Consider the following 20638-nt stretch of genomic DNA (forward strand, 5'->3'; position numbering starts at 1 on the left):
CTGACCTTCATCATGGCTACAGCGCACATGGCCGTCAGAACTGAGACCTTCCCGCGTTCGACCTCCATCTCCCACGGCGAGTCAATGGGCGCTCGCGTTATTCCCATACCTACTCCCACGATCAAGATGTCTCCCCCGAGTACCGGCGATCCCATGGAGATAACCTCTCCGGCGCCGTCATCCGCCAACCATAACTCCGACTCGGATGCCAATGGCAAATCCAACGACCGACCCAAGAACTCTCCCGCTCCAGAATCGAACAACGTCTCCAACAACTCCAACAGCATGCCTGCTCCCCCGCCGGCTGCGGCTGCCGTGCACCAGCCCAAGATCGTGCAGACTGCCTTTATCCACAAGCTCTACAAGTGAGACCGCGCTCTCCCTAGGTTGCTGCTGTGCAACTTGCTAACTGTGCGCCAGCATGTTGGAGGATCCAAATATTCAGCATTTGATATCATGGTCTGCAAGCGCAGAGAGCTTCGTCATGTCGCCCTCTGCCGACTTTTCGAAAGTCCTATCGTACGTCAAGACAGGGTCTTCGAGCCAGGTTGCTGTGCTTGATGCTGACTGTGCCTCAGACAATATTTTAAACACACCAACATTTCATCGTTCGTACGACAGCTGAATATGTACGGTTTTCATAAGGGTAGGTGCAAAAGTCAACTTTTAGCGTGCGTCGACCCATCTAACCGCCATGCAGAGAGGGACGTATTTCACACTGGTAACCCGGACACAACGCTCTGGGAATTCAAGCATGGCAATGGAAATTTTAAGCGAGGCGATCTTGTTGGCCTCCGTGAGATCAAGCGAAGAGCGAGTCGACACGCCCTTGTTCATCGAGAGAGCAACTACAGCAAAGCAGCGCCCTCACAACCAGGCACACCAGCAGAGCCTGTTCCTCTTCCGCAAGACGGCCCCGATGCGCGAATGCTCAACATTGAGCATTCTCTTTACGACCTGAGCGCTCGTCTACAGAGAAGTGAGGAGGCAGCTCACTACATGCATGTCAAGAACCAGGCCGCGATGGAGACAGTGAACCGACTCCTCCACTTCAACCAGGAGCTATCGAGGACCATGCTCTCGATTGTCCCTGCTGATAGCCCTGTTTCTCGTGATGGTTTGTACCCGGCGCACATTCTGTTTGTCAACTCGACTAACTTTGGCAGTGATCGCATTGCAGGGCGAAATTCAAAGACAGGCTGATATGCTCAGAACAATTGACGAGCCTCCACAGGAGCCCCCATACGTTGGTCGACAGCAGTACTTCGCGGCTGTGGAGAATGCCCCAGTATCTCCCAGACAGCTCGCCCAGGACGATCAGAGACGAGGCCCCAACCTAGCGGTTCCCCAAGCGCGTGGTCAGAATTTTTATCGACCACCTGTTCCCTCCAACCTGTCGGTCAGCACTCGAAGGCCATATGGATCGATCAGCGGAAGCAGCACCACTCAGTCGTCCCCCCTGCGGACAGTCCCCCCTCCTCCGCCTCCGGCTCCCCATCCTCTCTCAAACGTCGAAACCGCTCCCGGTCCCGGTAGTCTTGCGCGTCGACATACCGCCGCCGATATCCGTGCCCATGGCTGGCAGCCGACACCGTCACCCTTTGGCGCCGGCGCTCCGGCATCCAACTGGCCACCCTCCCCCAGCCGTGTAGCTCCCGAAGACCAGCGCATCAGGGATTCACTATCGACCTATTCGCTCCAGGCGGCGTCGCAGCCCCATTCTCAGTCTCGGCCGACAACGCCCCCTGGTCCATTCGCAAACGGTGGTGGTGCCGCGGCAGATACGTTCGGAAGCTGGTCATGGAACTCGGCTGGTCGCGAGAATAAGAACCTCGCCATCAAGGACCACTCAGCTCCGCCAACTAGGAGGGGGAGCATGGCGCACATCCTGAACCCGAGCGACACAGCCGAGAGGTCAGATGAGGATGAAGACCCTCGAGGCGATGACGACAGAAAGCGAAAACGAATGCAGTAGATTACTGCCTGCACAGGATTGAAGTTTTTCAGATCTTGATCAGATTGTTTTTGCAAATTTTCATGCGTGCCAGGATTATACACGACTTTATTTCTCTCCTGGACGCGTATTCATATCTTTCTATCTATACACATACCTTGGATTCGGAGCTCTTTTTCTGGGATACATCGTCCACGGTTTGGACACATTGGGGATCTCGAGGGCGAGAGGTGCCTGCTTTGGAGTACAGGGACTGGATGGGCTAGAGGATTGGTCTTGGGAGGCTTTCTCGATTACCAGTGCGAAGCATGACAGCAGCAGCAGCAGCAGCAGCAGCCCATGGGCAGGCGCTTTTGTTTTTCTCCCATGGAGTTCTGGCACCCTCGTCTTCACGAGGAGTGTGTTTATTGTTGTAGGCTTGGGAAAGAAGGCGGGTGCATTCATATTGGGAGAGTGAGTGGTGTGTCGGTGGGTGGCATGGAGGGATGGCGGGCATGGCAGTTGGATGCCCCTGAAGGAAAGGGGCTATATCATCATCATTCATGGAATCTCATCATGACATGGAAGGGGAGTCGAATGCCTTTTTTTTTCTTTTTATTGGACATGATGCTGCATGAGGGAGGGCGTGAGGATATGGCGTGGAGTTGGGCTGGCCACTTGCTCCGAGGGGGAGAGTCTTTGCTTGCTTTACGCTGCGTATAGACTGTGTGTTGTCAGAATACTATTGCGTATTTCTAGGGCCATCTCTTTGGTTCAATGAATATGTTTTTAATGATGGGTATCTTGATTACTATGCCTCGTACATGTCTACTTCTCTTCTGCGTTCTTGACCTTGAGCTTCTTCTTCTTGTTCTTCTTCTTGCGCTTCTTTGCACCTTGATCGCTTGGTGTCACTGCTTGCGCCTCATCCTTGGCTTCACTGTCTTTCATGCTAACGTCGCCATCGACCTCGACACTCTTCTCCTCAACGCCTTCTTTCCCAGGTTCTTGCTCAGGTTTAGGTTCAGGTTCAACCTCTCTTCTTGGCCTCTTCCTCTTCCCCAGCGCACTCCTCCCAACATCATCCTCACTCTCGCTCTCCTCCACCTTTCCCTTCTTAACAACCTTTCCATCCCTCCCCAACCTCCCTCTCAACATCCTCTCCTCCTTTGAATTTCCAAGTTTCTGCGCATCCTTCTTATCCGGGACGTATCCCACGCCTTCATTCGGTCGCGAGCCGCGCACGAGATCGTCGTCGTTGTCGTTTTCTGGTATGGTAGTGCGGCGCTTGGTTGTGGGAGCGGTTGGTTTGCTGAGGTTCATGGTCTTTAGGACAGAGGATTGGGAGGCGAGGAGGAGGGATATCCGGTTTGATAGGGCGGCGCGGTTTGCGGCTAGGGGAAGGGGAGGTGCTGGGTCGGGAGCCATTGTTTTGTGTTTGGCGATTTGATGCGCAGGAAGAGACTTTTGAGTGGGCTGAGATAAGCTCAAGAATATCGCTGGCTTTCGATTGTGTAGTAGTAGAGGGAGAAAGATAGCGATGGCGCCTCAATTGACCTTGGGGATGTCTCGCTGTCGCAAGTCAACAATGGCGATGTTGATTTTTGGTGGAGATGCTTTTGCGACAACGGAAGAATTTCACATGCAAGAGAGCGGGTGCTTATCTTATCGATGACTGCTGGGTAAGGTGACACGGATGGGGCTCAAAACATGGGTCTAGTTCAGTTGCAACACCAGGCAGGATATAGAGACATGATTGATCGATTTACCAAGTATATACCAAGGAATACATTATAATTAAGAAGAAATCTAGCGCGCGTAGTTTGGTCTATCTCATGCGCCCATCTTGTAGTCATAACTTCATAAACGTGAAAAAAGACAGCAAACGCTGCCATGCTGTGCTGTGCTCCGTCTCCCCTTTTTCGCTTTTTTGCACAATAAATCAAGTCGTTAATAACTGCCCGCCGTGTCTCTTAGAGTGAGAACGTATGGAAGGTCTGTAGAGTCGCGTCGTGTAGCTAGGCGGATCACCGAACCACCTGAGCTATTCGACGACTTTGATCGGAGGCTTGAAGTTGATGGTTGGCTCAGGGGGTAGTGACGCCGACTCATAGCAAGGCTGTTGCTGCTGGACTTTCGTGATATAGGTCCTGGCCCTGAGATTCCGCTCCTCATGCTGTTGGGGGCGGTGCGATAGACGTTCCAAGTATTCGTGGATGGTTGCCGTCTGGCTCGTCGGGTTGAGCTACTAATGCTTGCCACCTCTGAAGCAGTCAAGTTGCTGCGAGGAGTGCCAGGATCTGAAGCCATATCGTCGCCACCGGCACTAGATGGGGAAGAAGTATCCTCATCCTCCTCTTGGCCGCCGTCGAGAATATCCGGGTCAAAAGGCTCCATCCCGCGAAGGATCTCGGCAAAGAGGTGCATGAGCTCCTTAAACTGAGCATTGGAGATGGGTCTAGTAGAGAAGCGTGCGTATTCGTAATGTGTGAGAAATTTGGTAGTGTTGGCGTCCATCTCGAGTACCCCTAGTTCCGCAAGATGCACCATGTAGTCGCGTAGGCTCATGTTTGCTGTCCGCTGTAGGAGCGCAACTGCATCTGCGTCGAGTAAGGGTGGGTTCGCCTGAGATGTCGGGTCGGGAGGAGCCAAGGTGAGCGCCTTTCCTTCGATGAGATTTGGGAGCTCCGAGAAGACGGTCGTGTATTCCAGGTTTGGCAAGTCAGGCGCGTTTGGTGATGCCCAGCCATAGTGCTCAATATCTCCCCAGACAGGTCGTCGACGAGGAATTGTAACCACCAGCTCCTCCGCAGGTCCTGAAGGTCCATCAAATCCTAGCTTCACCCTCGTCTCGACAGTTTCGTCGTCGGGGATGTCGTCGGTCTGAAGTCGGGGTCGAGATTCAAATGTGATCGAAGCGCTGCGACCAAGACCCAGATGAACCACTTTGTAAACGGCGGAGCGAAGGTCGCCCTTCTCTATCGGAACCCATCCCTTCGGTATCGAGTCCAACTCGGTTTTATTGATGTAGAGGCGGGTGAAGAAGACAAAGGTGACGACGACGATGGTGAGGACGTATGCGGCGATGAGGATCCAGATGTTGTAGAGCTGGCGATTCCTGAAAGAGTGCTGGATAGCATCGACGGGAGTAGCTATCAGCAGGCCGAGGAGTATGACATAGAGAAGAAAGTAGAGGGTGCGATATATGATGGAGGCCACAAGGCGTCGGTGAGATTGGGGAGACGCCATGGTCCATGGGACGAGTAAACGGGAGAGTCGACGAAGGGGAACCCTATGACAGGGAAAATGACTCCAAGAAGTGAAGAGGTAAAGGAGAGGACATGGCTAATGTGATTGAGAGGCCATGAAGCGGTGTCACGGTCAGACAGTGGCTTAACGTGGAGGCTGGGTGAATCGCATGTCGACGCGCGGGCGAAAAGGCGGACGGATTAAAGTCGTCCAATGTCAAGAGGTTGGGGGGGGGGGGGGGGGAATTTTAGTAGATGCCAAATTTGGCAGGACCCTGGAATACAGTGTTGCTAACCGAAATAACGGTGCACGTGCACGGTCTACCCCATCCTCATCCTTTCATCCCAGGCATGGGCACGTGTACAATTCATCAACTTCAATATGAGTGAATCAATTACAATGACTTCAGTCTTTCTTACAGTGTTACAATGGTATCATGATACATTATTCCCATCTCGTCCTGCCATGCATGCCTTGCCCTTCTCTTATTTGTACATTCATTTTCTATCACCGAACCTCGGCCATCTCGTCCTTCTTCGCCGCCGCCTCCTTAGCTAGTCGTACATCAGACAATGTCAACCTCAGGTCGTTGCTGTAAGGCTCAAACTTGGCCACCACCTCTCCCAGTCCCGTCTTGAGAGCATTCACCACCTTGTCCACCTCGGGACTCTCCCTCTTGCTCTTTATATCCGTCCAGTGGATGGGGAACTTGAGTCGGAAGTCCTCAAGCTTCTTGATCACTGAAGTCAACGTTCGGATGATGCTTCGGACATCCCTGTGAACATTGCCAAACTGATCCTCTGCCAAGCTGTGCACTGAGAGTTGGCAGAGCACGTGGATAGCGTTGATGCATAGTGTAGGTTCCGCATAGGGTGTGCCGAGAACCGCAGCAGCAAACTGCGTCCGGAAGTCAATCTTGAACAAGGCAGCGATAGCATCCACTTCCATCAATTTGAGCACCCGCTGCTCAAAGTTACCCTTGATGTGCTCCGGAGCAATGAGCTCCTGCTGCTCCTTGGTCAAGACACGATCCTTTGCCTCCTTCCACGTCTTCTTTGCAATCGGGCTCAGCTTTGAGGCGGGAGAAGAGCCTGGTGATTGAGCGATCTGGCTTAATCGTTTCTCGACTTCAGTCCGTACTGCGCTCGGTGCAGGCTTGTTGTTGAAGATGGGGTCGTCCTTAAGGGGAGCGGACACGCGCTGCTTGGGCTCTGTAGCTGGCTTGGCGGGAGGCGGCGCGGGGGCCTTTCCGTACTCGTCAATACGTGTCTCGATAGACTTGACAACCTCCATGCAGATTGCATAGACCTGCGACCACATAGGTCCATCCTGGCGGTCAATGTCCTCGTAGATGGCCTTTCGACGGGCCTCAAATCCTCCAGCAATGTAGGCGAGCTCCCACATGGCAAATGCCTACTTCGTGTTAGATGCATCATTGGAATCGCAATCACTCAACTCACCTTGATAGACAGCTTCTTGCTCTTGAGTCCATTCAGAAGACTTCCATTGGGATCCTTGGACTCGGACGTGAGAGGGTTACCATTCTTGAGCGGTTCCTTCACCATGAATGTCGAGAATGCAAAGTTTCCCATGTGCCAGATGAAATGAATGAGAGAACCAGTCTGCAGGCAGCGACCGAGAAGGAAGAGATCGCTGGGCCAAGTGGGCGGTAGCATATTCGTCTTGGGCAGGTTGTAGAAGATGCGCAGGAACATGAGCGCCCAGCCCCAAGCAAACGATCGGAGGACAGAATAGTAGAGGAAGAACGCCACGGGTAGCGCGCTTAATGCGCCGGCAAACGAGTCGGCGAAGATGCGTGGAATCTCCTGGATCACCACCTTCAACGAGTCGGATGGGCGTTCGCCATTGCTCTTCGATAAACCCAGCACCAGTCCATCGGTATCCTTTCTGTAGTGGTTAAAGGTTTGCGTGATGGCGCAGGATGCCAGATAGGCCATCAAGAATAGCGGCTTCTCGTTGAGTCTGGCGCGGTCTCCGCTGAAATATGTGATCCACGACAGGTTCGCGCTGGCGGGGACGGCCCAGAGGAAAACATTGCAGAAAAGCAAGCTCGAGAAGCCATACCAAAATAGGGTCTCGTATGTCTCAAGTCGAAGGAGGGTGGTGCGCAGAGTCTGGAAGCCGGAACCGGTGGTTCGCAGACCAACGTGGTAGTTGGCGATTCGGAGGACGAGGATCGCGAGGCCACAGGTGAAAAGAAAGGCGGTTCGTACACCAGCAGGTCCAAGAGGGAACCAGCCCCAGAGATCTACAATCAGTCGATTAGCGAGACACAGATAGAAGCTCGAGAGCTCAACTCACAAGAGCTCCAGCTGTCCAACAACAGAGCCTGGAAGTAGGACACAACAAGCAGAACAGTCGCCGTTGAAGAGAATCGTCTATGCAGGGCGGGTTGGAGGAAATCCTTGTAAGGCGCTTTTCTAACCGTGGTGGCCGCCATCTTCGCAGCGCATCGCCGGGGGCAGAAAGAGAGCTCGGGGGATGTTTTGCGAGGTTGTCGAAGATGCTTGAGTTGCGCTACCTGGAATAAGCCCAAGTAAATAAAAATATCCAGGCCAGCAACGGACGCCAGGTCCAGGTCCGAGCTGGCATTATCATCACGTGCAGATAGCGAGGCAGGTCCAGCCCCGCTCTGGTTGGTTGGATGATCCGCCTGCCCAATTACGTATGTTGCAGCTGGAACTGAGCCACCCTCGGCAAGGCAGCAGGTGACTTGATTTGACGAAGCAACGGAAACGGCGAACTTGTTTGCGCATTCAGAATCTCGTCTTTTTTATCTTTGAATCGATCCATTCCTTCAAGCGTGAAATCGGGACGGCCAGAATTCACAGCCATGTCGTTTGATCTCGAGTCCGGCCGGGGCGGCGGCTACACCGACGACCCTGCCTTCAAGGAACTTCAATACAATCTCAAGAGCAAGCTACAGGCGCTTCTCAACAGCAACCGAAAGCTCGCCAACGATGTCAACGTTCTGGGCACCAAGAAAGATACTCCGCGCCTGCGGGAGCGGGTTCACAACAGCATGGAGAAGACGAGGGAGATGTGCCGCGAGATTGGCGAGGGCGTCAAGAGACTTCAGACCTGGGATGACCTGACAGTGCGTATCGCAAACTGACCTTTGTGTGGTCGCATGCTAACCCCTCACTAGAAGCAACAAAAGTACGAGCAGACAAAGGTCTCGAGCGATTTCCAGGCCGCCCTCCAAGAGTTCCAGGGCCTGCAGCGACGAGCCCTCGAGAAGGAGCGCGCATCCGTTACCGCCGCCCGCGCCGCGCAAGAGGCCGAGCCCGGCCAACCCGGTGCGCCATCCGATACCCAGCTGGAGCAACTACAGCAACAGCAGCAGATTTCGCAACTTGCGCAGCAGGACGAGGTCGACTTCCAGGAGGCCCTTATCATTGAGCGCGAGGAGGAGATCCGCAATATCGAGCAGGGTGTCGGCGACTTGAACGTGCTCTTCCGACAGGTCGCGCAGATCGTCGATGAGCAGGGCGAGCAGCTTGGATCCATTGCGGATAACGTGGAGAATATCCGCGACGACACGCGACAGGCTGACGTCGAGAATCGACAAGCCGCGCGTTATCAGAAGGCGGCTCGCAACAAGAGCTGCTGCCTGCTGCTGATCCTGGCAGTTATCATGACGATTGTTATTCTGGCCATTGTCCTTGATTAGATATTAGAGCTCAGCGTGCGATTCTTATGGGTGGCTCTCGTTATCTTGACGGCGTCTATCGGAGTTTTCTAGGGATACACAATTTTTAAGAGTATAGTACATGTTTTTAGGTACACAAGAGGGATTAATCAAGATGCTTTTTATGCTTTCAACTAAATAATCAAGAAGGTGGTTGTTTCGGACCCCTTAGGAACGGTAAACTTGCTTGCTTGGGCATCTCAGATTTGAGCTTCGGCTCCTTTCTCGGGACCAGACGATTTAGGATTATCTCATTGATGCCTGTGAGGGCAAATGAAGAACCCCAGTAGATGAAGATGGCGCTCGGGAGATCCGCAAAGAGGAGCGGAAAGGTTGGCATCAGAAGCAACATCCTGCCCAGAAGCTTCTGTATTCTTGGCATTGTGTCGACCTTTTTGCTGTCCGGCAGATTTATGGTCAACAGGGATTGCAGATGCTCTTTGGACATCTTGCCCCAAGTGTTCCATACCAAGATGCCCGAGCAAATGATGGGGAGCCCAAAGTAGGGATCCATGCTGCTGAGGTCGTTGAACCAGAGGCAGCCCCCGTTGACCAATGACTCGTCAAACATGCTGCTCGCAGCACCTAGACCTGCAGTCGCCGAGTCCGGATTGCCCAACCCGACCGAGTTGCTGATCCAGCCCACCGGCGCACCGCACTTCCTCCGTAGTGCCTCGGAGATGGTGAGAAAGGGGACGATGCTGATCATTGGTGCCATTCCCTTCCACCGTTGGGTGCCCCAGTTCTTGTAGATTCTGCGCCGTGACTTTTCAACCAGGCCTGCGGTGCGGACGCGCTGAACGGGTTCAGGGACGTGCCTTTGCTCTTGCATGATAGTCTTGGTATGGCGAGCCGCCCAGGCCATGAGCAAAGGTTGCAGTTCAGCCCTCCTCTGCCGGAGGCGGGCCGTGTAGAGTTGGAGAGGGAAACGAAGTGTGGCGTTGACGCCGATGGCCAGCAGTGGAATGGCGACATACCACGGCATGCCGGCGTTGACGTGGATCCAGCTGAAGGCATCAGCAGTCATGCGAATGGTGTCGCCAACCGTAGACGCAAGGTGAAAGCTCCTGCGGCCGGCGCATGGTGTTGAGGCCTGACGTCGAGTGGTACTGATTGGGAGAAAAGGTCTGGCGTGAGGTGATAGGACATGCGCTGTCCGTTTAAAGAGTGACATTTTCAATCATTCCCGCGTAGTGGCGAGAGCAATTGAGTCCCTGGACGCAGAATTGGAGTAGTTTCTTGGTGAATGAGATGTTGCATGAGATGAGGCTTGACCTTTAGAGGTTGCAGAGGTTGTGGCGCACAGCCAATCAGAGAGAACCTGGTCATCAGACAGTCTGTAAAACTGGGGCGGGAGAGTTGAAGTCTTCAAAGCCGACGAAACTGGTCTTGATCACATTTCTACAAAAGATTTGTCACACATGATTGATTTTATTGTGTGGTAATATGTTAGAGCGTGGGATAAGTTTTTGTTGAAAATATCGAGCTTGGTTTGAGTTCTAAACTGATCGAAACGCTCCGGTCTTGGATTGTGCTCGAGTGACACATGCAATCTCCTTTACTCTGCCTGTCGTTTGCCCGTACTTGTAAAAAGCTTAGGATGATAGGCGCTTATTACGGTATGAAGACAAATAGTCAGGCAACCTGTAAGCCTATTGTGACTTTCGGTGGCCTTGTTGCTATTGCTAGCTCGTCGAGTTGTAGAACATCCACTTAGAGAGAAGAGACAACTAAGACAGGAGGAGCCTGTGCTAAAGGTTACCCATTTGAAGTGCTCATGGAACTTGGACCTCAAGTCTGTTGCGTGGAGGTTGCGCACAGGCACGATTATCGTAGTATTGCGGTCTATGATAAACAGCTTCTGGGCCCAAAAAAAGTCAAGTGCGACGAGATATCATCGTTCCCAGTCTCAGATCACACCCTGTGCTTTGGAGGAAGTTCGACGAGTTAGCGATGGGCTATCAGCACATTGTGCAAAAGAGAAGAGAGACTGGTTGACTCCCGCTCTATTGTGATGTTGTCGATTATAAGAGAAGAACTCCTACCCTTATGATCAGTGTCATCAATCACTTGAGATACATTCACATGCTCACATGACTCGAGAATACATCCTTCAACGTCGCATCGCCATCCGTTCCGATCTTCCCTTTTACCCCGTGGTCAACGGCGAGCACTGACACCCGGGCGTTCCCACACCGCTAGACTCCGCCCGTGACCAGGGTCAGGAGCCTCATAGCGGGGGCTTGCCCATCTTCAGCGCTCAATACCCCTGTAGCTCATCCAGCTGCAGCGGGCAAGCTACCTGGAGCTAGGCTAGAGCTTTCCCCTCCGCCACGGAGGCTATTATTTTTGGTGCGACGTCACCCCATCGTTCCCCTTTGTCGTGGCTTCTTCATGGTGTTTCCTTGCTGCAGGACTTGTCAACGTCTCCAGCCTTCGCACTCTCGATATTTTACGACATCATCGATAGCTATAACCGACCACTGCTACGGAACATCGACTATCCCGAATGTCCGACGACTCGTTTGCGGCGCCCGCGGACAGCCCGCCTATTCCATCGCCCCCCGATAGCTCCTCCAAGATGTCGGTTGTCTCGGGGTGGGTGACCTTGTTCCTCTTGATCGCCATACCTTTGCTTGGCAATGCATTACGAAGCTTTCTCGGATGGACACTACGAAAGCGAACAGAGGGTCGTCGTGCACACCTCCTGGCGCTCATGACGGAGGAGGACAAGGCAGCCCGTGCGAACGATCCCCAAGGCAGCTCCGAAACGAAGCTCGTATTCGACGTCGACGATGACCTCAAGATTACACTAGACAAGCAGAAGGACTGGGACGGTGTTGTTGGCTTCTTTCATCCTTTTTGGTAGGTTTATATCTGGAGGGAGAGTCTGGGCTTGGCTAATGCTGCGCAAGCAATGCCGGAGGCGGCGGGGAGCGAGTCTTGTGGGCTGCTATTCGAGCGACGCAAGATCGATGGCCAAACGCAAAGTGTGTCGTCTACACTGGTGATCACGAAGTTACAAAGGATGCTATTCTGTCTCGGGTTAAGGTGAGCAAGCTCTCGAGTTTGAGGTGAGACGTGCTTACACGGTGACAGCATAGGTTCAACATTGAGCTTCATGCTCCTACCATTACCTTCCTCTACCTTTCCAAGAGAGACTGGGTGCTCGCCTCTTCGTGGCCACATTTTACTCTCCTGGGTCAGTCCATTGGTTCCATAATACTCGCCTGGGACGCCTTCTCGCTGCTTGTCCCCGACGTTTTTGTCGACACCATGGGCTACGCATTTGCTCTCGGCCTTTGCAAGTTTCTCTTCCCCAAGGTTTCTACAGGAGCGTACGTGCACTATCCAACAATCTCGACCGATATGCTCGAGTCTCTGGACCCCAATTCGGCCGTGGGAACACAAGGCGTCAACGCTGGTAAAGGTGTTGGAGCGCAGGGTGTTGCGAAAAAGACTTACTGGCAGCTATTTGCCGTGCTCTATTCATGGGTCGGCTCGACAGTGGACATCGTAATGACCAACTCGACGTGGACTCAAGGGCACATTCAGAGTCTATGGGGCCCATACCGCACAGGAAAGAGTAAGAAGGATCCGATCGTGGTGGTCTACCCCCCTACTGCCGTACGAGAGATGGAACAAGAAGTCGAGGTGTCAGAGGAGAGTGAGAAGCGACGAGAAAAGGCCATCGTTTACCTGGCACAGTTCCGACCCGAGAAGAATCACCAGCTTATTATGCAGTCCTTTGCCACATTCCTCAAGAGAAAGAGCGAAGCATCCAAGGGTGCGCGTCTGATCCTCATTGGAAGCGTAAGAGACGACCACGACTCGAAGCGTGTGTATCAGCTGCGCATCCTTGCCAACGAGCTGGGCATCAAAGACAGCGTCGAGTTTCATCTTGACGCCTCGTGGTCAGAGATCCTCGAGTGGCTGCGGAAGGCTTACATTGGCGTTAACGGCATGTGGAACGAGCACTTTGGTATTGGAGTCGTGGAGTATCAGGCTGCTGGGCTTATTTCTGTCGTTCACGATAGTGCTGGGCCCAAGTTTGATATCGTCGTGCCAATCGACGGCGAACCAACTGGTAAGCAGCTCAACTTGTGGCATATTGGGTTGACAACTAACTTTCGCAGGCTTCCACGCTACGACAGAAGAGGAGTTTGCGGATGGTTACGAAAAGGCCCTGTCGCTGCCAGACCCATTGGCAGTCCGCCTCAGGGCACGCGAGTCGGCAAAGAGGTTCACCGAAGAGGAGTTTGCCAAGAAATGGACGGTTCAGATGGCGCGGTTGGTGACGCTTTCGAGGTAGAGCGTGAGGCGAAAGTAAAGTTGCGTGATAGACCAAAGGATACCCCCTTTTTACAAACAGTTTACTACTGGAAGTCGTACATAGAGTAGAGAATACAGCGCGGAGCTGACAGCGAATGCTTGTGAGATGCAACCCCAAATCATGGCCAAACAGATGCTACGTGGATGAGTCTACCTATTGATTTACAATGTAAAGCCTCCGCTATTCTTCTGCCTCGACTCGGCTGCAACATCAAATACACCGTCACTGTCCCTCGTCAATGCCTGCACTGCGCTCAACCCCTCCTCGACCCAGGTAATGTTGTGCCCCTTGGCCCTCAGCCCGGGCACTTCCCAGCGGCTGAACCTGTTTTCAAGGAGGAGCTGGTTGGGCAGCAACTGGTTGTGCATCCTGGGCTCGCGCACAGCGTCTTTGACGCTCCACGATGGTGAGGTGAGGATGCGCCAGGCGACCTGAGTCGTCGACGAGATGATGCGGGAACCGCCAGCGGCTCCGAGAACAGCTACTAGGGTACCGTCTTTGAGGGAGACGATTATGGGGGTGCATGAAGATAAGGGGCGCTTGTTTGGGCGGATAAAGTTCTCCTCAGCCGGGGCAAAGCCAAACTCGTTGGGAACACCGGGAATAGAAAAGTCGTTCATCTCGTTGTTTCTAGTAGGTGAGTTTGGGGAACTTGGGAGTAATATCTAGGGAAGACTTACAGGATGACGCCGGTGAGGTTATCCATGAGAAGCGATCCAAAGATGAGGTTGACGGTCGTGGTCAGGGAGACAGCCATGCCGTCCACATCTGCCGTGACAATGTGAGAGGTTCCATGGCCGTTAGACGAGTAGATCCTCGAGGGGTCATATTTCTCAATGTCTTGTGTAGTCAAGGGGTCGATACGGCTGCGAATCTTTTCAGCCGTCGTTGCGTTGAGCATCTCTTCCTCAAAATTGGGCACATCGTCAACAAAGTCGGGATCTCCTAACCGCAGCCGAGCCCCGTACGCAAACTTCATGGCCTCGATGTATCTGTGTAGTGTAAGATTGCCATCCTGACTCTGATCGTCGTATCCGTCCATGGTGTTTAGGATGTTGAGAGAGACGGCGCCGCCAGCAGGGGAGCTGATGCCGTAGACGTCGTAACCTTTGTACTCGGTGTGCAGGACCTTTCGAGAGATGACCCTGTAGTTTGCGAGGTCCTCGAGTGTCATTGTGCCGTTGGATTCTTGAATGGTCTTGATCATGCTCTCGGCTGGGGTGTGTTAGGAGTGTATCATGTCTGGAGCTTAGGGGCTTACCGATGGGGCCGGTGTAAAAGGCTTCAGAGCCACGATCGGCAATGGCCTGAAGAGTGCTAAATATGTTAGCAGAGATACAAGCATTTGTAGGCTTTCCACTCACCGTGCATATCGAGGTCTTGTGATGGTGTCTCCCTCCCGGAGAAGTTGTCCTGCATACCATCAGCGCTAGCTCTAGTTTAGGGGTAGAGTAACGAACCATCTCGAGTGAAATCCTCAGCCCATGAAGGGTCTTCTACGAGGAAGTTGTACTTTCCAGCGGACAACTTGGACACAAACTTGTTCATGTCACCATTGACTAGTTATGGAGTTAGTCGACACCCATAGTGGTCAAGCTGGCTCTTACTTTTGAAGCCATCATTGGCTATCTTGATAGCCCCTTGCATGACGGTATTCCATGGGAGTTTCTGCAAACTCAGTTTAGATAGGAAATATGAAAGGGTGGCTGTCAATACTTACACCGTATTTCTTGTGAACGTACTCCAACCCCCGAACCTCGCCAGGTACGCCGACGGACAAGCCTCCATGGATGCTTCCCTCGACATTTCCCTGGTACATGTTCTCATGGGCTGCGGCTGGAGCTGACTCGCGAAAGTCGATAGCTTCATAGTTGCCCTTTTCATCCCGCACGAGCATGAAGCCACCTCCGCCAATGCCCGAGTGATACATGCCGATAACGCCGACACAAAAGGTCGTCCCGACCATGGCATCAACAGCATTTCCCTAGAATTGTTAACAAGTAGGAACGGGCATAAAGTGTTGTTTGTAGACTTACACCACGCGCGAGCAGATCCCTTCCTATGTAACTGCATTCTCTCGCCTCGGACGCCACGGCGCCTTTGGTACCACCTTCTGAACGAAACAGGTACTCCTCATTGACGGGGCTGGCCGCCAAAAGTCCATATTGAGCAAAGAACAGGCATAAACGCCTCACGCCGAATACACGCCCTGGGAAAGGGTTAGTAAGTGTGCAACGTTGAAAGGATGTTGTGAAACTTGCCCATTTGTAAGTGGTTGCTGCTTATCTAGAAGGGGTTACTGCGCCAAGATAAGCATTCCCGAATCTTGAGAAGATGAGAGAGAAAAAATCAAAGTCTAATGAGTTGAAAGTGAAGCAAAAGGGAGATATCGCGAATTTTTAAAATGCACAAGCAAAGGAAGCGTTGACGTGATGAGACCCCGGGTCCGATCTCCGGCCAAGGGCGGGATGGGACGGACGCGGTTTCTCCCCCCGGTAGTTGCAAGCGGCCTCGTGAGTCGCATCACCTGCCATTCCGGGGGACCAATCAGCGGGGCAGCGATGATAGGAGCCAACCAAGTCATTGGCTGGGAGAGTTTGCTTATTGAAGGCATAGAAGTTACAGATTACGCAGTGCGTTGTTGATGTGAGCGCGTGAGGACATTGCTGATGAAAGTTTTGTGTTGTACAGTATATGCCTATTTGGTATGTGTTTAGCATGAGACCCCGGGGTGGTCAAATGGCTTCTTTTTCTGTTGTACAGATTGTCAGACGATGAGGGTAGATGTATGTATGTGTGCAATGCATGAAAGAAGCATAAGCAAGTTGTCATGTGAAGAATCGAAGTAAAGTGTCTTCAGGTACAACATCTATCTCAAGAAATAGTCTCGAGACATGAGATAGATCAAAGACGAGCTCTTATCGTTGTTGGATACAATCCCTGTCCTGGTTTCAGAGGAGGATAGAAACTCCAACCAATGACAGTCCCTCATGTCATCAGCCAATCAGACAAAGCCTAAAACGCAGCCCAAGGACCCCAAAATCTCAAAGTGGGGCACATGCAAGAACCTTTCCCTGTCTCATTCTCGACTCGAAAGAAAAGTTGAAAAAGTTGTGAGCAACCTCAAATTTTCCCAGAGGAAAACCACACAAAAATCACTCCTCTCAACACTTTAGAGACAAATCCTTGGGTTGTCCATGAGACGACTCAGGCTTCTGCCACTCGTCTCTCTCACAAGAAGAGCGCGCCCTTACAATCTCCGCCCATTCGCAGCCATGGCGACCGCCCAGGCAGAGGCACCACCCGCCGCCGTGCTCAACGGCCACTCACAAAGCAATGGCAACACAGAAAAGCCTTTGAACAAGAGGCCTAATCAGCAGAACAATCGACAGTGGAAGCAGAAAAAGACAAAGCGGGAGAGGAACATCACTGAGGGTTCGTCTGAGGAAGTCCTCAAGTATGACGTCGAGGCTCTGCTCAAGCTGAGGGCGGTGGAGTATGGAGAGGGGACTGAGAATGGGGTAGAGGTTCTTCCGGAGGAGGGCACTGAGACAGAGGTTGAGGTTTTGGAGTTGTCGTCTACGGGAGAGGGCTTGGCTATGAGACCTGGCTCGAATCAGGTCTATGTTGTGCCCTTCACCGTACCCGGCGACCTTGCGAGGGTCAAGGTCTTTCGCCATGTGCGTCGCGATAACCAGACCATGGCCGACTTCATCTCTGTCGTCAAGCCCTCTCCTCTGCGCGACGATGCCCGCATCAACTGTAAGTACTTTGCCTCGTGCGGCGGCTGCCAGTTCCAGATGCTCGACTACGCAGAGCAGCTCCGTCTCAAGAGGCGCGTCCTCGAAAAGGCCTACCAGAACTTTTCCAACCTCGATCCCGCTATCGTGCCTACTGTTCAAGACACCATGGGAAGTCCTCTGCAGTATGGATATCGCACAAAGTTGACACCGCACTTTGACGGGCCCCCTGGATTTCGTCCCAGCAAGAGGGGGAAGAACCCCCGTGTACCCTTTGAGAGCTGTCCCGATATTGGATTCATGCAAAAGGGGCGTCGAAAGGTTTTGGATATCGAGGACTGTCCTATCGGCACTAGTGCAGTGCGTCTGGGTATGGCGAGGGAGAGAGAACGCATGCAGACCGAGTTTAAGGATTATAAGCGCGGTGCCACCCTCCTCCTGCGAGAAAACACACAACGCCTGCCAAAGGACAGCCAAGATATACCCTCCGAACTACCCCCTCACACAGTCCGCGTCGACAACGAAGACACAGTCGACATCAAGTCCTGTATCACCGACTCCAAGGCCACCACCACCGAGTACATCGGCCCCTACACCTTTACCAACCCCGCCGGGTCCTTCTTCCAGAACAATAACTCTATCCTCCCATCCTTCACCACCTACGTCCGCGACCGCATCCTGCCCCCTGCTGGCTCCGGCATGGAGATCAAGTATCTCATCGACGCTTACTCTGGCTCTGGCCTCTTCACCATCACATTGTCATCCCTTTTCCAGCACTCTATCGGTATCGACATTGCTGCCGACTCGATCGCCTATGCAAGCCGCAACGCCGCTCTCAACGGCCTCAACGAGGATCGCTGCAAGTTCATCGCTGCTGACGCAGGCGAGCTCTTCAAGAGTGTCACGTACAACCGTGACGAGACCGTCGTCGTACTCGACCCCCCTCGCAAGGGCTGCGACGCAGACTTCCTCGGCCAGCTACGCAAGTTTGGCCCCCGTCGCGTACTCTACGTCAGCTGCAACGTGCACACGCAGGCCAGGGACGTGGGCGTGTTGGTCCGCGGCGAGGGCGAGGGTGAGAGGTATGAGATTGAGAGTCTGAGGGGCTTTGACTTTTTCCCTCAAACTGGACATGTCGAGGGCGTTGCTATTCTCAACAGGGTTGATACCAAGGCATGAAATGGTTAAAAATAGGGACACGGCGCTTTAAAAAGGGGAAACCTTCATAGATTTTTTTCATTGCGACACTTGTAATCATTGTCCTCATAAAAAGAACCGCTGCATTAACTCGTGCGTGACAAAACAAATTGCCAACTCAGCCAGCATATATATGCATCACTGCCCCATGTTCATGACTTGTCCCCCAGCAGAGCCTTGAGGGCCTGCACCGTCACCTCGAGAACCTCGGGTCTTCTACTCTTCTTGAGACATTCCTTGAGGACCTCGACGCCGTCTTCATCCTTGATCTTTTGCCGCGCCAGCTCACCGACCTCACCCTCGGCTGTCACGAGGTTAAGTATCACAAACACGCCGCGGTGCCGGATGTTCTCGTCGTCGTCGACGCACATGGACAGGACGACCTTGACACCGCGCTCTCTGTTGATAATACCGCGGATGACACCCTCGAAAGATGTGAGCGAGGCCAGCGCGCCACCAGCCGCACTACGAGTTCCGGCATCTTCGGCGTCTGCGAGGGCGAGGAGGATGTGAAGGCGGTTTCGAGCCTTGGCGGTCTCCTCGGCGTACAGGGCGATGGCTTCAGGAGCCTGGACGAGGTTGCAGACGAGCTCGACGGCTGCCTTGGAAACAAGAGCGTTGGATGAGAGCATCTGCTCCTCAATCTGGAACCACGCGGTCGCAATGATGCTACGTCTCGTATCTTCATCGTCCATGGAGGCTAGGTTAGTCAGAGCCATGAGAGCCTCAAAGGAGGGGAGAAGGTCTCGCGTCTCGGCAGCCGGGTCAGGAGGGACGATAGACACGAGAGGCCGAATTGCAGCACTGAGGGGGTTTGATCGGTTGCCGCCAAAGACGAGGGCAGGGTTTGTACTGATGAGAATCCGGGCAAGGGCCTGCGCAGCAAGACGACGGGCTGGTGCTTCAGTCTGGGGAAGCGTCATCCACGCTGTGAGGAGGAGCTTGACGGCGCCCTGCTGGGCGAGCTGGCCGCGAAGAGTCTTGGTGACAGACAAGGCAAAGATGATGGAGATGACCAGCGATAGAGACGCTGGCGAACCATTTTTGCTGTGAGTGACAAGCACAGGCGTGATGCCGGCATCAAACACCAGCTTACACCGCTTCGCAACATGCTCGTCGTCATTCAGGGGGTCCGGCCCACCGAGTTTCCCAGCGGCGTTGGCGTACGCCTTGAGCTGGTTCATCTTCTTCTCCTCCTCGGTGAGGTTGGGGAGGTACCTTGTAAGATTGACAAAGATACTCAGAGCTCCGTAGGTGGTCGGAGAACGGGGCTGCGCCTCGCTGAGAGTCTTGACGAGCTTCTGAAGCAGCTCAGGGTTGCTCACAATCGACTCTTTAACCTTGGGTTGAAGAGACGCATAGGCTAGACCTTCAATAGAATGCTTTCTTCCGTGATCCTCATCCCGTAGGATCATCTTGGTGAACATGCCAGAGAGGTCCTCAATACTAGTGACTGCTGGCTCGATCCTCGACTGGCTAGCCTCGCCGGGGGCGGGCTTCGCGGGAACTGCCTTGAATTCTGAGTTAGTTAGTCGTGAACAAAGCACGGCACGCATATCTCTCTCACCCTCAGCTTGGCCAGGATGACGGCGGCCAGGTACTGAACCTGCTCCGAGTGACGCCTCATGGTGATGGAGCCGCCGTCGCTTTGAAGGTTGGGGTCGGCGTTTGTGCTGCGGACGATCTCGCTGAGGTCCTGGTCGACAATCTCCTCGAGCCACTCGATGCAGTACTTGTTGATGGCCTCGCGACAGAGCGAGTTCATGCATGCGGCGTTGAGCATCTCTAGACAAGCCGTCTCGACCTTGCGGCTCTTCCACTTGCGTCGCATCAGAGTTCCCAGGCTGGGGAGGAAGTCTTCATTGAGGAAGAGCTCTGCAGTGAGATCCGGGACGATGGGGAAAGTGGCGGCTGCGACGCAAAAGGCGACAATGTAGTCATCGTAAGTGCCTCTCCGAACACGGTCAAAGAAAAAGGTGGATAGCTTCTTGCTGCCGTCGTCGCCGGCAGCCTTGAGGTAGGCCGACGTTGAAAGAGTGGCGTGCCCACGGACAATCTCAGGCTGTCGCATATCGAGATAGCACAAAACTGTGTCAACGCAGTCGCCGTCGATGACGTTGCAGATAGTCTCATGAGACTTGTCCTTCTGGCGGGCCTCATAGTCGTTGTTGAGGAGCTTGGTTAGCTCGTCGAGATCACGGCACGTCTCATTGTCCTCCTGGCCACCCTCCATCAAGCGCGCAAAGACGATGAGGGTCTGGTCCTCCAAAGAAGGGGCCGGGGCCTCCTGCTTGGCGGGTTCAGCCATGATGAAAAAGAATCTCGAATCTTATCAGATGGAATGGGATGTCGAGATGGACGATTTGAAAGGGAAAAACAATGGGAAAAGCTCGAGGCCCAAAACAGGAGCCCGTGATGTAAATCGATAACGCCCCTCATCCAACTCAGCTCATCAATCAAATCAGCTCTGTCCT

At 53.4% G+C, this 20638-nt stretch overlaps 10 protein-coding genes across 10 annotated transcripts; 4 read left to right on the forward strand and 6 right to left on the reverse strand.

Annotated features, from left to right (window-relative positions):
• Positions 1 to 12: 12 nt before the first annotated feature.
• NECHADRAFT_40194 (uncharacterized protein) lies at positions 13 to 1975 on the forward strand (the record flags this gene model as incomplete). Its single annotated transcript, XM_003047932.1, has 5 exons — positions 13 to 365; positions 421 to 519; positions 579 to 646; positions 701 to 1117; positions 1167 to 1975. 5 exons carry the CDS (start codon positions 13 to 15, stop codon positions 1973 to 1975), a joined length of 1746 nt encoding a protein of 581 aa, XP_003047978.1.
• Positions 1976 to 2761: 786 nt separating this feature from the next.
• On the reverse strand, positions 2762 to 3361 carry NECHADRAFT_80018 (uncharacterized protein; the record flags this gene model as incomplete). The annotated part of the gene is made up of 1 exon (XM_003048113.1): positions 2762 to 3361. The coding sequence occupies one exon, from the start codon at positions 3359 to 3361 to the stop codon at positions 2762 to 2764; it is 600 nt and encodes a 199-aa protein (XP_003048159.1).
• A 522-nt stretch (positions 3362 to 3883) lies between these two features.
• Positions 3884 to 5182, reverse strand: NECHADRAFT_93299 (uncharacterized protein; the record flags this gene model as incomplete). Its single annotated transcript, XM_003048114.1, has 1 exon — positions 3884 to 5182. The coding sequence occupies one exon, from the start codon at positions 5180 to 5182 to the stop codon at positions 3884 to 3886; it is 1299 nt and encodes a 432-aa protein (XP_003048160.1).
• Positions 5183 to 5607: 425 nt separating this feature from the next.
• Positions 5608 to 7643, reverse strand: NECHADRAFT_60775 (uncharacterized protein; the record flags this gene model as incomplete). Its single annotated transcript, XM_003048115.1, has 3 exons — positions 5608 to 6595; positions 6643 to 7451; positions 7505 to 7643. The coding sequence occupies 3 exons, from the start codon at positions 7641 to 7643 to the stop codon at positions 5690 to 5692; spliced, it is 1854 nt and encodes a 617-aa protein (XP_003048161.1). The 3' UTR covers positions 5608 to 5689.
• Positions 7644 to 8036: 393 nt separating this feature from the next.
• NECHADRAFT_93301 (uncharacterized protein) lies at positions 8037 to 8876 on the forward strand (the record flags this gene model as incomplete). Its single annotated transcript, XM_003047933.1, has 2 exons — positions 8037 to 8300; positions 8379 to 8876. 2 exons carry the CDS (start codon positions 8037 to 8039, stop codon positions 8874 to 8876), a joined length of 762 nt encoding a protein of 253 aa, XP_003047979.1.
• A 269-nt stretch (positions 8877 to 9145) lies between these two features.
• NECHADRAFT_93302 (uncharacterized protein) lies at positions 9146 to 10068 on the reverse strand (the record flags this gene model as incomplete). The annotated part of the gene is made up of 2 exons (XM_003048116.1): positions 9146 to 9247; positions 9286 to 10068. 2 exons carry the CDS (start codon positions 10066 to 10068, stop codon positions 9146 to 9148), a joined length of 885 nt encoding a protein of 294 aa, XP_003048162.1.
• A 1407-nt stretch (positions 10069 to 11475) lies between these two features.
• On the forward strand, positions 11476 to 13206 carry NECHADRAFT_40332 (glycosyltransferase family 4; the record flags this gene model as incomplete). The annotated part of the gene is made up of 4 exons (XM_003047934.1): positions 11476 to 11759; positions 11810 to 11945; positions 11994 to 12981; positions 13031 to 13206. The coding sequence occupies 4 exons, from the start codon at positions 11476 to 11478 to the stop codon at positions 13204 to 13206; spliced, it is 1584 nt and encodes a 527-aa protein (XP_003047980.1).
• A 182-nt stretch (positions 13207 to 13388) lies between these two features.
• Positions 13389 to 15492, reverse strand: NECHADRAFT_93304 (uncharacterized protein; the record flags this gene model as incomplete). Its single annotated transcript, XM_003048117.1, has 9 exons — positions 13389 to 13857; positions 13908 to 14442; positions 14489 to 14544; positions 14592 to 14640; positions 14688 to 14786; positions 14835 to 14895; positions 14948 to 15211; positions 15264 to 15372; positions 15464 to 15492. The coding sequence occupies 9 exons, from the start codon at positions 15490 to 15492 to the stop codon at positions 13389 to 13391; spliced, it is 1671 nt and encodes a 556-aa protein (XP_003048163.1).
• Positions 15493 to 16502: 1010 nt separating this feature from the next.
• NECHADRAFT_60779 (uncharacterized protein) lies at positions 16503 to 18232 on the forward strand (the record flags this gene model as incomplete). The annotated part of the gene is made up of 1 exon (XM_003047935.1): positions 16503 to 18232. The coding sequence occupies one exon, from the start codon at positions 16503 to 16505 to the stop codon at positions 18144 to 18146; it is 1644 nt and encodes a 547-aa protein (XP_003047981.1). The 3' UTR covers positions 18147 to 18232.
• An 84-nt stretch (positions 18233 to 18316) lies between these two features.
• NECHADRAFT_39957 (uncharacterized protein) lies at positions 18317 to 20472 on the reverse strand (the record flags this gene model as incomplete). The annotated part of the gene is made up of 2 exons (XM_003048118.1): positions 18317 to 19675; positions 19732 to 20472. 2 exons carry the CDS (start codon positions 20470 to 20472, stop codon positions 18317 to 18319), a joined length of 2100 nt encoding a protein of 699 aa, XP_003048164.1.
• Positions 20473 to 20638: the final 166 nt, after the last annotated feature.

Source organism: Fusarium vanettenii, assembly GCF_000151355.1.
Source record: "Fusarium vanettenii 77-13-4 chromosome 5 genomic scaffold NECHAsca_12_chr5_2_0, whole genome shotgun sequence".
Taxonomy (NCBI): Eukaryota; Fungi; Ascomycota; class Sordariomycetes; order Hypocreales; family Nectriaceae; genus Fusarium; species Fusarium vanettenii.